We start from the raw sequence: 19,281 nt of genomic DNA, 5'->3' as shown, positions 1-19,281 counted from the left end.
TTCATTCTGGCATTTTCGGTGTACAAAAATGTTATGTCCGATGTCTACCCAGAGCGACGATGGGAATTAGATGCATATGAACATGACATAGTGGACATGTCAAAACGTTATAACGGACTGGCGTTTTACGAGTATCATCGTGTTTTTTCTGCCAGAGCTGCAGCATTGCTTCTCAACCACAACATTAAAGTGGATTGGTCTCGTCGAGATACAATGCTATACTGTTCTATATTCTCAGTGCTTCGTGCAAATACATGCAATCTGTGCAGTAGTGTCGCTCATGCAACCGAAGTGTGCACTCAGCTTGCCTCAACCACCAGGAAGCCTAATTTATATACCCCTAGCAATACATCAGCCTCCGCATCCCATGACAGATCCGGCCGAAAACGTGTTTTCTACCAAGGAAAGGAAATTTGCAACAACTTTAATGCACCTTTCGGCTGCAAAAAGAGCAATTGTGTCTTTTCTCATTTATGCCATAATTGCCATTCATCTGACCACTACTTTAGTTAAGGGAAATGTGCTCCTACAGGTCAGCAAAGCAGAGCCTGACTTCCTAAGAAAGCCTCCACTCCAATTAACATTGATATTCTTAGTCAGCAGTTATCAACCCATCCAGACTCAGCATTTGTGAACTACCTTATTTCAGGCTTACAGGAAGGCTTCGACACTGGGATTAATAACCCACCTTTATCTACCTTAATTTGCCGTAATTTGCTATCTGCTCGCAAACAACCAGAAGTTGTTACTGTTACGTGGATGAGATTGAGACACTGTTATTAAAATGCTTGTGTTTGAATTGTGTATATTAAGCAAAAAGATACTATAAATTACCTTATCAACTGCGTCTACATTAGCCCCTGCTGATATCAATATCTGAACTGATTCATGATCACCTTTTTCTACTGCATAGTGAAGTGGAGTTTTGTTGAACTGAAACAAATATATATGACACAAATACAGTGTCAGTAAACTTTCAGACCATACAAGCAGGTCTGACATGATTCATTTAATACACAATATGCAATTGACACCAAAGCATGAATTTAAGTGAGATCTGTGTTGTCACAGATATATTTTGTAAGGACACTGAGCTCACTGCTAGGAGGTTTTGCTTAGCACCCCCTAGTTAGTCTTTGCAACCCTGTTTAATTAAGCGCTTAATTTAATTTGGCAGCCAATCAGTTCTCACTTGCACACGACACTTAGCGTCACCTAAATTTCTTTTGTCTCTATTGTTACCACTCATTCATTCAGTTTTTTATCACGTTACAGTGCACAGTGCATTATCGTCAATTACGTCCATTTCTTTCTTTGTTCGAGAACACTACTTAATCTACAACGCCAGCTAGGCGTGGACGTGCAAATAAATCTACTCAGCCCCGTGTCCAGCCTTACATTAGACCAGTGACTAGAGCAGCAACTCGTAATTCTTTGGATCAACTCGCTGCCGAAACAAGGAATGTGGAAATTACAGGAACTACGATCTCGCTACCAGCACAACGGGACACGTTGGTTCCACAGCAAGTTGAGGACGACCAAGTACCAACTGCAAGCACTTCATTTGCGATAAATTTGCCAACCCAGAGTCAAGACGGACTCGTTACAATGGCTATGTTTAAGGAGTTACAATCGTCGATCACTAACCTGACCCGCACGGTTCAACTGCAAAACGTCCAGAGGTCAGAGATCGACAATCAAGCAATGACGTCACACCACAACAATTCCGTTGAACACTTTCAAGATGGCGGCTCCCAGGCTGTCGATGCTAGTGCTACTTTTGAGAACAACTTGCCGCGCTCGCGTGGGACTCCTTCCGAAAATCTGTCACACATAGAACTGGTTTCTCCTTTCGTTCGACGCGATATTATCGCAGGTAAGGACATAAATCTAGCATGTCTCTTAGTACCAGGCTACAGTTACACCGACGGTCAACGCCACATAGTCATCGGCGATGAGGCATTTACTTTAAAACCCTTGCAAGATAATAGGTTATCTCGTTCACTTACGATTCAGGAATTCATTCTGGCATTTTCGGTATACAAAAATGTTATGTCCGATGTCTACCCAGAGCGACGATGGGAATTAGATGCATATGAACATGACATAGTGGACATGTCAAAACGTTATAACGGACTGGCGTTTTACGAGTATCATCGTGTTTTTTCTGCCAGAGCTGCAGCATTGCTTCTCAACCACAACATTAAAGTGGATTGGTCTCGTCGAGATACAATGCTATACTGTTCTATATTCTCAGTGCTTCGTGCAAATACATGCAATCTGTGCAGTAGTGTCGCTCATGCAACCGAAGTGTGCACTCAGCTTGCCTCAACCACCAGGAAGCCTAATTTATATACCCCTAGCAATACATCAGCCTCGGCATCCCATGACAGATCCGGCCGAAAACGTGTTTTCTACCAAGGAAAGGAAATTTGCAACAACTTTAATGCACCTTTCGGCTGCAAAAAGAGCAATTGTGTCTTTTCTCATTTATGCCATAATTGCCATTCATCTGACCACAACTTTAGTCAAGGGAAATGTGCTCCTACAGGTCAGCAAAGCAGAGCCTGACTTCCTAAGAAAGCCTCCACTCCAATTAACATTGATATTCTTAGTCAGCAGTTATCAACCCATCCAGACTCAGCATTTGTGAACTACCTTATTTCAGGCTTACAGGAAGGCTTTGACACTGGGATTAATAACCCACCTTTATCTACCTTAATTTGCCGTAATTTGCTATCTGCTAGCAAACAACCAGAAGTTGTTACAGAAAAAATTGCATCAGAAGTCAAAAAAGGATATTTGATTGGCCCCTTTTCTTCACCACCCTTTGCCAATTATCGTTGTAGTCCTATTGGTGTGGCAGAAAAGAAATACTCTGACAAGAAACATTTAATCGTGGACTACACCATGATAATGCAGATACTCCCAGTATAAATGACCAAATCGTCAAAGAACAGTTTTCACTCTCTTACGTGAAAATTCATGATGCAATTTTAGCCATTGTGCAAAACCGACATCACTGATGCTTTTAAACTTATCCCAATCCATCCTTCTTTATGGCATCTGTATGGTATCCAGTGGGATAGTCAATTTTACTTCTTTGTTCGCCTGGCATTCGGGACACGCTCTAGTCCAAAGATCTTCGACCACCTGTCTACTGCTGTCTCCTGGATTGCTCACCACATATATGGCATTAACACTATCTTTCATTTACTGGATGATTTTCTAACAGTTGACCCACCATCATTTGATGCCGATCATACAATGGCTCTACTGACTCTGTTGTTCCGTCGCCTAAATATCCCTATTGCACCACATAAAACAGTGGGTGCAACCACATGTTTAGAATATCTGGGGATTGAACTTGATACTCTTGCTATGGAGGCACTCCTACCAGAGGACAAACTTAAAGGGGAACTAAATAGAGCCTATTTTGGTGTTTGTATTTATCAAGTTATGTATATTAATTATAAATTTGAAAAAAAAAATTAAAAAAAATGATTATCTTCAGAGTTATGATGATTTAAATATGAGAAACCATAAACCTGCGAAGGACTTCCGTTTGCGCCATCTTGCCATAAAAAAACGCCCTCATGAGGTATAAACAGGTAAGGTAACAAAGCATGATGACGAAATAGTATCTGATTAAATATAAGCAACTTAGGGAGCCATAGTTGGCTGGACTGGTGAATTGACTTCTAGTCTCGGTTGTTTCGACTTTTACGTTAATGTTATTTACAAGCGTATCAACATACAAACATTATGGATGTGCGATTGATCGAGACAGGCATTTTGTTTTGTTTTTTGTCTAACTGTCTAATAAATGCTGTTTCCAGTACTGCACTGTGCGGCGTGCAAATTATTTAATTTAGTTTAGATGCTGGAGTATGCAATCTTGAGTTCGTAGGGTGGTGGTGGAAACATTTTCGTCCATGTATTCACGGGGCTGCACTGGCAAATCATGGGACAAGTGTCACAGGAACACCAAGCAGATTGTTCACAGACTTCCATGTAATTTGAAATAAAACTATCATCCGAACAAGGGGCATCGTCGACGATATACTCTCATCACTCACACTGGACTGATCTGAATCTTCACAGTATACTGTACTTTCCTGATCATAAGCCCGGAGGCATGAACACGTAATGGAAAAGTAAGGGATGAGCTTGTACTCAAGGACCAACTCAGAAAACATGATTTTGTTTTGGGGTTAAACACTGTAACCATCTTGTAAACAACGAAAAATTATCCAAAAAAAGTTATTCGTTCACCACGCCGGGCTCGGGAAAATAATACTTATTTTTGGAAAAAAATGCGTCATTGATTTGAACGACACTTTACAATGAAGAAACAAACATGTTCATAAAAAACACACACATTTTATTACAATACGATTTACATGCCATCTGAATTTACGGTGAAATAATGGGTAGGGTCTGTGAGGAAACAGTGGCGAAGGCATTTATCATTATCTTCGTTTTGGTATGTTTTCGATCGTACACAAACTCTCGACGCAAAGCAATTTTCCACCATGAGGTTTTTCAGCACGATTTGACCTGGAACAACTTCCTTCGACATAACAGGTCATGTCTTTCATTAACCAATCAAAATGATGTGTCGTAATGATGAAATTTTCCGATTATTGAAGATGATTTTTTAACGCAATGCGGAAGTGAATTACCGCACTGTTAAAATGCGATCTGTAGCACTGATTGCAACGAAAAAACGATGATTTTTTTCCATAAAAACTGGCGATTCGCAATTTCCGAAATATAAATGACGGTTAATAGTAACCGTGGGTAAACTAAGTGTGGAGGAAGAATTTAAACATCTTTCTCGGTCACCAACATGTCTCATCGTTCAAACCCTAGGCCTTTCATGACAGTCTCAAAGTAAACCATGCCCAATAACCAGGTACACGACTTAACGATCACATTTTTGGCTTTTCGAAAGCTACAACTCAAAGAAATAGAGATTACTCCAGAATTGCAACATCGATGTTCATCCTGAGTAAATGACAGAATAGAAAGCATGCGAACCACGTTGTGTACGTTCGCCACGCACTCTGAAATTAATGCGAGTTTTCTCATAAAACTAAAAGCATGAAACAAACTACCATGCCATTCACAATTATTATGAAATGAAACACACCTTTTACACGCATGTTATAATCGTGAATGCTCTCAACTCCATAAATACGGAGTAAAAATATAGGGATGGGCTTCATACTCGAGAGGGACTTACGATCGGGGAAGTACGGTACTTTAACGCAATTGGGCTTTCACTCTCAGAATACTGTGGTTCAAACGCATAAGGCTCTAACCCAAGTTTTAAAAAGCACATTGTGCATATAAAAGTCGAGTTTATACTGGTAGTACACAATGCTTGGCAGCATGAACGGCTATGTACAATGGCGTATACGAATGTGATCAGATACTAAAACGTCATAGCTTTGAAAAATACCCGGATGTTAAATATGTTCGTTCGTTATTTATTCCCCTCCATGAATGGCCTCCATGGTGTTTGATTGCAAGCACTTCAAATGCCAATCCAAGCTACAATTATAATTAAAACAAAATTAAACCACTGCAATATTATTTCGAATACAGTTTAGAATATACACAACTATAAATTAAGGCCGCATTTAGGTTCGCTTTAATAGGATGCTTAATTTGGTTGCTTCATTCCTTGCTCGTAAATCCTGCACAAAGCGAGAATTACTAAGCCTCCTGGGACACCTGAATTTCGCATGCAGGGTGGTCATTCCAGGCCGGACATTTATTTCACGCTTAATTGAAATTTTCAAGGGAGTGAAGAGTTTAAACTACCATGTGACATTATCGCCAGAAAGTAAACAAGACCTGCTGATGTGGCACCAACTCCTCTCTAATTAGAATGGTGTTTCTATGTTTCTGGAGGCCGAAACAACCCTAGCATCGAATATGCAGCTATTCACGGATGCCAGCGGCATAGGGCAGGCGGTTATTTTTGCGTTCATTGGTTTAACGAACGCTGGCAGCACAGACTTACCCTTGACTCTGATCCAGCACTGTCCATCGCATTTCAAGAACTGTACCCAATCGTGGTAGCATCAGTGTTATGGGGTCATTTTTGGGGACGTAGGCGAATTATGTTCAATTGTGACAACATGGCGACCGTTCACATTATCAATAAATGCCGCTCTAAGTCACCTGTCATTATGAAGCTAATGCGACGACTAGTAATCATGGCAGCATCCCACAGTTTCATGTTTCAAGCTCAACATATCCCTGGGAAGCTTAACACAATTGCTGATTCTTTGTCTCGTTTCCAGATACAACGTTTTCGGGAAGTGGCTCCACTCGCAGACAAATCCCCGTGCCTGATTCCCTCCGAAGTAATGTTCAGCTGAACCAAGCGCTGGTCACCTTCCAAAGAGCGGCTCTCAGTGCACGTACAATTGGATCATATTCAACAGGAGTACGCGCATGGTTACGTTTCACAGCTTTGTCAGAAATCCCAGGGCAGTCAACTTCGCATCCCCGTATCTCAGAAGACATCCTGATATATTTTGTGACGCATTGCGCTACGAACTTGCATCTTAAATACACCACTATTAAGGTATATCTGGCAGGCATACGGAATTACTACATATTAGGTGGCTACCCTAATCCACTGCTTACTCTACAAGGTCAGTCACCTCTTCGACGAGGAATTCTATGTCTCCAAGGAAATGAAACCCGACCACGTTTGCCCATAACGGTAGATATACTCCAACGTTTGTGCAACCTACTCCGTCAGGGGGTATTTGGTCCTTATTTCGGCTTGCGGCTTTTCCCAACAGGCACGCCTTTTTGTCCAGTTACAACGCTGCAGCAATTTTTATCCGTGCGGCATAAGATGTTTCCCCTTGCAACCGAACCACTGTTTCTGCTTCCGGAACTAACACCCCTTAATCGTCGTATCTTCACAGAGTCTCTCCGTATATTGCTCGCAAGGATTGGACTACAACCGCATTTGTTTGCAGGACACTCCTTCCGCATCGGAGCAGCTACCACTGCAGCAAGTGCTCACATTCCTGATCACCTCATCCAAACATTTGGCAGATGGTCCAGCAACTGTTATCGTACCTACACCAGAACACCAGAGAGCCTCCTACAACATGCCTTTCATAAAATGGCAACATTGTAAATAGCATCTGACATTTACAGAATTGAGAACGTTCACCGCATCCAATATTCAGTATTCAGAACATTTTTATTAAATCATGTACAGCATCCGACATTTACAGTATTCTGTACTTTTCTATTTCCTCATGTTCAGCATCTGTCAGAACCTTTCTATTGCATCATGTTACAGCATCCAATATTTACAGTTTTCAGACTATACTATTGCATCATGTACAGCATCCGGCATTTACAGGGTATTGGAGTCAATTTGTAATATTCAGTATGTTCGCTTATTTTTGTCATTCCTACATCTAACCACTACCACATGGGTCGTTCATGCGCACATGTCACCCAGGACCCCGCTCCCCAAGCCGCGCATATATCATATGCCCCTTTGGCTGGAGCATCCTAGCATTACTCACATGTCACCCAGGACCCTGCTCCCCAAGCCGCGCATATTTCATATGCCCCTTGGGCTGGAGCATCCTACCATATACTAATTTCCATATGGGTTATGCACGCTCATATGCACACATGTCACCCAGGATCCTGCTCCCCAAGCCGCGCATATTTCATATGCCCCTTGGGCCAGAGCATCCTTCCATCAACTAACTCAACCCACTACCCAATCCTTATTTCATGGGGGTCACTTCAGTCATGACATACTTGCCATTCCCTCAGTCTGGGCCAGGGATTTCATCCTGCCCCCCATTCAGTTTCTCAGTAGCCACTCTCCAGGCTACCCCTCACTTGCTCAGTCACCTTCACGGTCACGCACGACCTTGGTCTTCATCTACAAGGTCACTCTTTGGCCTTGACATTGATCTCACTTATGCCCTTGGCCCTGGTAAGTTAGACTGAAGGGACCCCTAGCCCAATTTATAGTTTTATTAGAAATATCAATTCATTTTTTTTTTTTTTGTGGAGTTAACTGTTTTTCATTATCGCATAATTAGTAAGTTTATTGGTTTGTATGTTTTGATTTTGTATGTGCTTTTTTATTAAATGTAATTCAATTTATATCTTCTGTGTCTTTACAAAAACAAAATTTTGAATTACCTGATCAACTACATCTACATTAGCCCCTGCTGACATCAATGCATCAACTGATTTATGATCACCTTTTCCTGCTGCATAGTGAAGTGGAGTCTTGTTGATATACTAAAACAAATATACATGACACAATTACAGTGTTAGTAAACTTTCAGACCATATAAGTATAAAGCTAACATAATTAATTTACACATTATGCAATTAGTACCAAAGCATGAATTTATAATATTTGAATTACCTCATCAACCACATTAACGTTTGCTTTTGCTGACACCAATGCTATATAATTAATTCAGAACAATAATTTCCTATTGCATATTGAAGAGGGGTCTTGTTGTTCTAAAATAAATATAACAAGACATGACATGTCATGTCATAGCCCCCGCTCAGAAAAAAAATTAAAAACTTATATTGAACTTAGTTTGTGTCAGAGTGAATTAATTCATTATGAGCTGTATTAAAATTCTGTTCAGAATTGATGTGTTACAATTTTAGGGGGTGGGGTAAAAATTTATTCATTTGGCTTTTCTGAGACAATTTATAACTTGTTAAACATATAATGCGATGTGCACTTGTAAACAATTATTACCTGTCCCTGTACCAACTTTGAACAAAACTGGATGACACGCATCTGAGAAAAAGCTGTTAACAGCTAGAAAAAGCTTGTTTTTTTTAGATTTTTGAGGGAAAAAATGGCCTACAAGTCGTAAAACTTTATCCAATCAAACAGGTCATGAATGACAATCCTTGGTGTACATTACCTGTGTCAACAACTTTACTTCCCATGTACTTCATGTACAGATCTACATGTAGTTTGTGGCCCTGAATTAGTTTCAATATCTCTAAATAAGGACAAGAGTACTTCTCATATGACAATGATACAAATAAAGTGCAAGAATCCAGAAAAATATTATCAAGTTTTTATTATCATACATTAATATTAACAAATCGTGTGAAATTTAACTTTTATGTACAGAGAAACACATATTTATGCTTTGGTTGACAGCACTTCTCTCAAAAAAAAAAAAAGACGACCTGCAAAACTTTATACAATTGTCAGACATGCAGCGAATAGTATGCTTTTGTAATATATGCAGTTTCAGTGGCTTTGCTTTCCGAGAAAAAAATTCTGGCTCTGCACCTGAAAAAAACAAAAAAACATTTAGTCAAAAGTAAGCAGAGGTTGTAGTATATATGCTCCCATTAGCTGTTAAATTTAATTAAAAAAGATATTTGTGTACTGTCTTTTCAGTACGAAAACATATTACTTAATATATTTATACCAGCCAGAAAGAAATTGCAAGTTTTCACTGAGCAATTAGGAATATACATGGACAACAATTGATGCATGTGTAGCAATATACTGTTTGAAAGGCTGCAAGATGTAATGAAGTAGCAAACCAATCACTACTCGAGTCTGACTGGCTGGGAAACTGCACAATACATACAAAAATGTATGCAGATGATATATGAGCAGCTCCACCAAATATAAAAATATCCTTTCCATAGTTATGACTCTAATGTGATCGTACAAGTTTATTGTGATTCTATATGTGTTTGTAATATTATTTAGCTTTATTTAGCATTCTGTTTAGTTGGTTAACTTTACTGTATCTTAATGTAGTTTATTTTATTTTTATACGACCATAGAACAACTCACTGTAGTTTGTTTTAATGTTGAATAAAAATTAAATCAGTCACTGTATAGTGGTAACGTATTGCGCGAAATTGTTGCAAGGACAATACTTTTCTCGATTTGCGTGTCGTCGTGCGTCGATAAAAAATGCATGGAATGGTCGGCAGTATCGATCAAGTTCGTCTAGTGTGACATTCGTGGCTGGCGACAAGATGCCGTATAATCGTTTAAATAGACGTCAAGGAGGAGTGAAAGGCCATAATTTGGTGCTACAATAGACGTCATGAAATGTTGGAAAATTACAGTCAATCAAAAAAACTGTTCACATGACAACAAAAAATATTCACTATATTTATTATGCATTATTTTTTTGTTGGTAGCAAATGATCACGGTACGGTAGCTTACTTGTTTTCGAAGTGTTGTAATTGTTGATTAGTACTCAGTAGTGATTATATTAACGTACAAAAAATAAATTCGTTGAATTGTTATGAAATGCAAGTAAAATTCAACTTAGTTTTATCGTAAGCAAATGTTTTCGGTTACATGTTAACGCTCAATGAGACAATATCCGCCATGTTATCCATGCCCACGACGCGTGTTTATTGACCAGATAGGTCAAGTCGCTAATCAACCAATCAAAATGCTGGATGGTGCCCATGTGCTCAAATTACCATAAAGCATTTAAATATGACAGTTTACCTCATGGTGAAAGCAACACGAAAGACCAGATTTACCGATGTTTTAGTGCGATCTTTTGGATTCGTTTCTCATGGGGAAAAAGGCATGATTTTTTTAATCGGATTTAGAAAAATAAATAAACGTACCGTCCCAAATAAAAATGTGCCGGGTGGAATTTTTCTGTGGAAAAAATAAACGTACCGGTACGTTTATATTGGGACATTTAGCGTTGTGGGCAAGCTCTCCTGAGTAGCGACATATTTTTAACTTCGCCTATTGCGTGATCAGTGGATTACGTAAATAAACCAACACTTTCAATGAGTACATGCCGACCCAACTAAACTTGTTTATGGCTGTTTATGAACAGCGAGGACGCATCTCATAGAACAATAGCTGTGGAAATTATAAACAAATGTAAATGTTGCGGAAATCAAGCATGGCGATAATGATTTTGAGCGAGGCAGAGTCTGGCAAGCATCTCAGAGCAGCATTGCGCCGACACCACCACGACGTTTGAATCCCGGTGAGAGCACTGCAAACCTCTCAAGTCACGAGGTAAACTTTCAATTTACACAATACATAATCAGTTCCTACAACCATAATAAAAAGGCAGTTTTTCTGGCGAAACTCTCGACAGGTTAGCAATAGTTTCTCACGATCACCAAACCCGAGACACAAACGATAATACAAAGTGTATAAATACCATAACAAGCACAGTTTCTTACCTTTGAAATTGACGAGACACAATTTTGTCCATAGAAGCGTTGCGCAAATAAAGATACAATTCCGGGATACAATATCCTCACAAAATTGACTGATTTCCACCGAGACGAGAACTGCGTAAGCGTCATCAAAACTCGGATTAAACTCGGGTAATTTCGGGAAAAGACGGATTTTGAAGGAAAAATGAAAAGGAAAAAGGAAAAACACAGTGAAACTTTGAAGAATCGAAAAAATAACTTGATGTGCACCACAGCACCATCAATTTCTGTCTCTGTACCAACTCTGAACTGAATTGGATCACACATGTGTGAGAAAAAGCTGGTAACATGAAAATGTGCACACACATTGCACAGACACGACCCAAATTAATACCCCCCCCCCCCGGATCACAGATCCGGCGGGGGCTAATAATACTGTGTCATAAATACAGTGTAGAGTAAACTTTACCGGTAATACTAATGCGTTTATGTTATATACCTTAGCTCAACATTCTGCACATGGTTACTGTGTAAGTATATTTCTGAATGTGACAAGGGTAATAAAAACACATAATACTATACATACACCGTTTATGTGGGAATGATAGCTAGACCAAACATTGCCAAATTGTTTTTGGCCTATGCTAATGACAGACTACACAATGTCCTGACTGACACGAGATACAATTATAAACACAAATATGAATTTGCATATGATAAAAAAACAAAAACAAGATAAAATAAATAACGCAGCACATTCATCTTCTAGACATTGTAGTCATGAGAGTGAGTGACCCAAACTGTGGTTCAACAATATTTTATGTAAACCCAGTGAAGTCACTTAATAAGGGCTTGTATAGTAAAGTATCATTGTGGCTCCTTATGTACATATATCAAATCTTTATATATGTGGATGTACAATTACTCTAACCCTTATCTACACAACCTTGACTCAAATCATAATTCACATATTAAATAAATTGCAGTTTGCAGCTTTTGTTGACCTGTTAGGTAAAGACTGTATAATCGTCCTGCTTTGACAGCTATAGGAATGTGATTGACATTGATTGACGTAATTGAACATACCAGACGGCACATTTATAAACAAACATACACATGTATATTAAAAGTCTGCATAAATAAACTGTGCATATGTATGAGAGCTGTCGGTATCTTGCTACATGTACATGAATGATACTTGTCCCAGTAAGCAATGAATTTTTTTACATTGGATGGTAGGTATAAATATATTTTTCTAATTAATAAAATAATCTAATATAATAATGTAGTTCCACATGGTAGAAGCCATAACAATGGGCATTATTATACACCTTGTATAGCTCGGCCTTGTATCGCTAGGGGAAGTGCGCCCTCACATCAGAACAATAATATTGAGTAGCACACCTAGCCAAGAACGCCTGGCTTTCATCAATCAAAACAAAACGCATCATTCAAAATTACGTTGTGTGTTTGAAGTCATGCCATCGTAAAATTTTAATTACATCTACAGGGGTTTTAAAAATAGTGTTTCGATTAAGTACTATAGGCAGTATACAGAATGAAGTATAGGCTATTGCTACATTACACCACTCATACATATTGCTACATTGTGACAGTACCTTGGTACAATCAACACTTTCAGCCAAATTCACTCATATTCCTAGCACTGAACAGCACACAGCGAATATTACCCACACAACTACACAGCCTACTAATAATACACATCAACTGATTCGTGATGTTCCAAGTACAGGTAAAATACAGAGACAGGGCCAGGCAATTCTACCTAGACAAACCAGTAGATTAAAATAATATTATAAAGCAGGTGAAGTTAAACATTGCATCTTTGAAAGACAGTGTGTTTTCTGTAAAATATCTGAACGAGGAAGGCATGCTTATAACGTTATCTGAGATATGACTGATATGTTCCGATGTGCACTGGAAGTCGTTGGTACAGACTACCATCGATTATAAAATAACAATAACCGAAGGAAATTCTCCTGCACAACCTGCCAAGAATCCTGTTGTTAATAGTGAAGTACAACAAGAAACAAGTACAGGTAGCGACACACAGAAGCAACAATCGTCGTCAGTGTCAAAGGGGTTGAAGTTTGAATACAAATCGCCACAAGATTTGGACATGGAAATAAGGAATGAAGAAATCAATGAACACCAACTTGAAGTTCAACATGCAGAGTCCTCATTCAACGAGTTAAATAAACAATACAGTGTGTCAACAACCCCCCGCGACCCATCCAAAAAAACGATGTGGATCTTGTCATCTTGTCGGTGATCACAATCGCAAACAAGCAGCCTATCGGCTGAGATAGCTCCGCTGTTAGCAATGCACATTTCAATTAAAGAACTGTAGACATCATTAGAAAATGAACAATATGAATAGTATCAAAGCAATCGGACTTACAGTTTTTAACAAGAAGTCAAAAATATCACTTTTTACCAAAAATTACAAAAATATTCACCAAAATAAATAGAGAATTGAAGATATCATCACAAAACAAACAAATCTGAGAGAGGTCCACATGTAGTACCTATATATGTAATATCAAAGCAATCGGACTAACAGTTTTCAACAAGAAGTCGAAAATATCACTTTTTACCAAAAATGAAAAAAATATTCACCAAAATTAGAGAACTGAAGGTATCATCACAAAATGAACAAATCTGAGAAAAGTCTACATGTAGTATCTATATATGTAATATCAAAGCAATTGAACTTTTGGTTTTTAACAAGAAGTCGAAAATATCACTTTTTACCAAAAATTACAAAAATATTCACCAAAATTAGAGAATTGAAGATATCATCACGAAATGAACAAATCTGAGAGTGGTCCACATGTAGTACCTATATATGTAGTATCAAAGCAATTGGACTTGCGGTTTTTAACAAGAAGTCAAAAATATCACTTTTTACCAAAAATGACAAAAATATTCACCAAAATTAGAGAATTAAAGATATCATTACAAAATGAACAAATCTGAGAGAGGTCCACATGTAGTACCTATATATGTAATATCAAAGCAATTGCACTTGCGGTTTTTAACCAGAAGACGAAAATATCACTTTTTACCAAAAATGACAAAAATATTCAACAAAATTAGAGAATTGAAGATATCAACATGAAATGAACAAATCTGAGAGAGGTCTACCCAAGATACATATACACCAAGTATCAAAGCATTCAGGCTTGTAGTTTTCAAGAAGAAGTCGAAAAAGTAAAACATTGACACGGACGACGACGACGGACAATCACTCATATGATAAGCTCCGCTCGACAAAGTCGACAGCGGAGCTAAAAATGTATGAACGAGCGTTGTGTCTCAGCCAAGATTTGTGGCGATATCAACCACGCTCAACACGCAGATGAACGCACAGCATTAAATAAATCAACAAAGGTTCATGACGATTTGAAAAAAAAATAAAAGCAAAAGTAGATGAACCGGCCGGTGTTATTGAAAAATTACGTCCTACTGCAGGGAACCCTGCTCTCGGTACCTCGCCGGTATTCATATTACCACCACTCTCCACGATTTCCTTTATGATTATTTGAGATAAATCATCGCTAAGTGACATTCCTTTCTGGTAGGGTCTGTTGTAACAATTATAGTTTGCCATATTAAACCAAATATTACATCAGAATCTGAAACACTGACTTGAACAGCGGGCACGATCGGGCTTTCTTGTCCACGGAGTTTGTAGTAAAGACGCCAAGTAAAAGAAGTGTTACAATGTGATCACATTTTGGTTAAAATTATAAAGAGTGCAACCTGATTTGTCTCAATGTTTGGCTGTCGAATAATGCTACATTCATACATCTAACTACCAAATCGAAACACTATTTTTAAAAACCTTGTATAAGGTATATGATAAAACCTTTATGGACTGGATACAGCTCCTGCTGCCCTCGGCCACACAACCTCAGTTTGTTTATAGTAATATAGTTGGAACATAAATATGTCAGAGCTATGGATCCAGAAGCTCATGCTTGACTATGATCAGTGTTCTCCACAATCCAAATTAGCTGGTGGGCGGCCTAATTAGCATATTAATTTGCATATCATTTACATACAGCATTCTCGCATTTATGACATGAACTGCAATACACACTAAGTTATTTACTATTCTCTTTTTAATTTAATTTAATTGAAACATGTTACAATGTTTTGAAATACAAACAGATTGGTCACTATCAATATTTGCGAAATGCAAAAAGTTTGAAATCGGTGATTTATGCGTTCGCAAATTATTCTGCGTTCATGAAATGCAATTCGAGTAACCAAGAGCAAGTACAAAACATAATTGAGTTATAATGTAGAAAATATACGAGATGATTTGCCCACGAAGCCAAAACGGACAATTTGTTAAAACAAAATCCATAACATTTTTATTTGTGGCATCAGTACTCACCCGTGCCGACGGACGGTTAGATGCATTTACGCATGTACGACCACGATACGTTGCGTTTTCACACATTGTTTTGAAATTCAAGAAAAAAATGCTAGCAATCGGCAAAATAAAAGAATCTCATATGTTCTCGAAAGATTAGACATAAAAAATAGATAAATTGAAAAAAGTACGTGGAAAAGATAACTAAAATATTATTCAATTACAAATACTCGCGGTAAACTAATCCAGCAGGCATGTTTGATGTTTATTACCGCTTTCCGAATTCAGTACACGAACACCCAGAATGCGCTGTTCCCCTATGCAACTTAGATAAAATCGTTACAGCGCCAACAGCGATGGGTAGCAGAGGGTCGTTGAATGGGGTAGGCCAAAAGGTCATCAGTTTGCCTTCTCCATGCTGTATTCACAATGAAAATCGAGCGAACGTTGTAAATACGGCTAGAATTTAAATTTTTGTTCGAGTTTACATGCAATCTGCTAATATATTTGTTTATTTTCTGTGCATATACATTTCGTTCGTATTTACTTCTTTCTTTCGTGATCGGAAGACGTTTATTAAAAATACAGCTGTAAATTGAAACCACTGTAGTTGCGTATCGTGAGCAATAAGTGGCAACAATGTCGGTCGACAATGAATTCAAGCGAATGACACATTGCCATGAATACACTTGATAACTGCTTGCAGACTTCCAATGGACATTGTTTATGTTTGGACTGTTGAAACAATAGCAAAATAAAGGGTTGGGCAACTACTCTTTTGTTTAGGCTTGGGAAGAACAATGCAAGCTTTTTACAAATAATTTCAGCTGGAAGTACGTTGGTGGGCGGGTGTTGAGAGTTACTGGGCGGCCGTAAAACTTGATGCCCGCCTAAAACCCCTTGTGGAGAACACTGATGATAATTTTTTAACATTGAAATGATTTACGTCTTGTATCTGATCGTCAAATGACTACATTGTCCATATTGAGAGATATACCTCTAGAACAGCATTATTTAAAACAAAATGGCCACCAGTCGGTCATTTTGAATACATCTATACATTTATAACATGATGTAAAACGAATATATAAAATTTGAACATAATCAGTCAAAGCATATTAGAGATATGGCTCTTGAAGCTCATTCATTAAAACAAAATGGCCACCAGTCAGCCATCTTGTATCCGATCTGAAAAATAAAATGACATTCATCAGGAACCCATAATGTCTAATGTATGTACAAAGTTTGAATAAAATCTGTCGATAATCCAGTTACAAACTGATCCATTCCTTCGTTTGTCAGATATATTATGAACTTTGCCAAATATCTTTCTTAAATTAATCGGGGAAATCATTTATTTACTTATGAAGTCTCAAAAGTAAACACCTTTTCACAAGAAATTTAGAATATGTGCATGCGAGTCAGTGGGTATAGCACATGTATACACACTGATATACTACACCTGCATCGATAACACACTCACTTTATCAACAGCATTCACATTAGCGCCTGTATGTAGTAACTTCTCCACTATAGGTGTGCATCCATAAGAGGCAGCGAGATGTAATAGAGTGTTCTGGAAATGAAATGAAATATAAACATTATTTCATTATCTTAGTGATTTACATTGTAATCAGAGGCTTGCACAAGGAACTATTGGTAACATTGCCAAATACAGTGTTGTGACCAGGGTCACCATGTCCCAATCAGCTGACTTCCAGCCAATCATGGATACCGTAACAATTCAATTGATGCACACAGTCTATCGGGATACTATTTTTTGTAATTGGAAGGAATGTTTATTCCCAGACATCAATAGAATTTGTATATTTTACATGTGACATGAATCATTGAATTGGACAATGAGTGGATTTTTGAGAAAAAAATAATAAATTGCAGATCTGTCTGTGGATAACTATTAGCTGATAGAAAACATATAAAACATCTACATATTAAATATTGAAGCAATCAGACTGGCCGTTTTTTAAAAAGTCGAAAACAACATATTTTACTAAAAATGACAAAAATATTCATCAAAATTAGAGATTTGAAGATATCCAAAAAACAAGCAGTCTGTCGACTGAGATAGCTCAGCTGTTAGCAATGCACGTTTTAATTAAAGAACTGAAAATATCATTAGAAAAAGAACAATATGTATAGTATAAAAGCAATCGCACTTGCTGTTTTCAAAAAGAATTCGAAATCAAAGAAAGCTTAGAAAGAACTACCGTGTGCTGAGAGTATTGAAGACACATTAAAAATTAATTAAAAATTACTTGTACACGAGATATTTATGGAAAAGCTGACAACTAGTTATGTAAATCAGGTAACTAATATGAACAGAACAAAAAATAATGAATTATTATGCTAATTAGAGAATTAATATGAACAAATTTTAACCCAAAATTTTATTCAAATGTGATGATCCGTAATTGAGATATCAGTGTTAATTAATTATGTTAATTAGGTGATTAATAAGCATAAATATTTACCGAAAACTCATTGGGTCTCTGCATAGTTCTCTTTAAAAGTTTCATTAAAATCCAATTCGTGGCTCTTTATATATCAGTGGAACATTATCCAATTTAGGTAATGAATATCCAATTAAAACTAATCAGGTCTCTGCATAGTCCTAGATCTATGTGGCAAGTCTCATTGAAATATGATGATTAGTACTTGAGATATCAGGTAAAAAGCTGAAAATTAACTAATTATGCTAATAAGGTAATTAATAAGCACAAAAAAATTAATCAGGGGTCTGCACAGTCCTTAAGTAACTATGTACCAAATTTCATTGAAAATTAATTAATTATGCAAATTAGGTAATTAATATGTACTGATATTACCCTAAAAACTATCAGGTTTGTGCAGTGTCCTATGACATCTATGTACCAAGTTTTATTGAAATGTGATGATTAGTACTTGAGATATCAGTGGAAAAGCCAAAATTGATTAATCATTATGCAAATTAGGTAATTAATATTGCAGATTTTTACCCAAACCTAACTAAATCTGCGCATTAGTTTGGAGCATCTATGTGCCAAGTTTCATCAAAATCCAATGCGTGGTTCTTTAGATATCAGTGGAAGAGTCATGGAACAGATAAAAATCAGCTAATTATCATGCAAATTAGGTAATTAATATGCATGGATTTTTACCAAAACATAATCAAATCTGCGCATTGGCCCAGAGCATCTATGCATCAAGTTTCATCAAAAATCAATGTATGGTTCTTGAGATATTGAGGAACAGACACACAGACAGACACACAGACAGACACACTAACTGCAAAGACACCCTTTTTGTGCTTCGCACAAGGGAGTCAAATATCAATTTTACCAAAAATTACAAAAATAATCATTTAAATTAGATAATTGAAGATATCATCGTGAAATGAAGAAATATGAAAGAGATTTACTTGAAGTACCTATAGGTAGAGTACCAAAGTAATCACACTGGCGGCTTTTAACAAGAAGTCAATATCACTTTTCACCAAAAAAGACTAAAATAATCATTAAAATTTGAGAATTGAAGATATCATCATCAAATGAACAAATCTGCGAGAAGTATACCTGTAGTACCTATATATAATAGCAAATCAATCAGACTTATGGTTTTCAACAAGAAGTCGAAAATATAACTTTTACCAAAAATG

General features: G+C 37.4%; 1 protein-coding gene and 1 pseudogene across 2 annotated transcripts in view; one reads left to right on the top strand and one right to left on the bottom strand.

The window, feature by feature from the left end:
- The window catches only part of LOC100367066 (uncharacterized), a 114,892-nt gene that overhangs the window by 65,798 nt on the left and 29,813 nt on the right, over positions 1 to 19,281 (bottom strand). For both annotated transcript variants that reach the window (XM_085508655.1, XM_085508656.1), the window contains exons 5-7: positions 17,110 to 17,202; positions 8,212 to 8,313; positions 835 to 933 (exon numbers count right to left, since the gene is read on the bottom strand). In XM_085508655.1, the coding sequence (XP_085364781.1) occupies positions 835 to 933; positions 8,212 to 8,313; positions 17,110 to 17,202 (294 nt within the window). The remainder of the gene's footprint in view (positions 1 to 834; positions 934 to 8,211; positions 8,314 to 17,109; positions 17,203 to 19,281) is intronic.
- Positions 3,226 to 7,174, top strand: LOC102800610 (uncharacterized; annotated as a pseudogene).

This window comes from Saccoglossus kowalevskii, chromosome 15 (genome assembly GCF_978046115.1).
Source record: "Saccoglossus kowalevskii chromosome 15, keSacKowa6.1, whole genome shotgun sequence".
Classification (NCBI taxonomy): domain Eukaryota; kingdom Metazoa; phylum Hemichordata; class Enteropneusta; family Harrimaniidae; genus Saccoglossus; species Saccoglossus kowalevskii.
The sequence above is the reverse complement of the archived record's forward strand: the minus strand, read 5'-3'. Positions and strand labels throughout refer to the sequence as shown.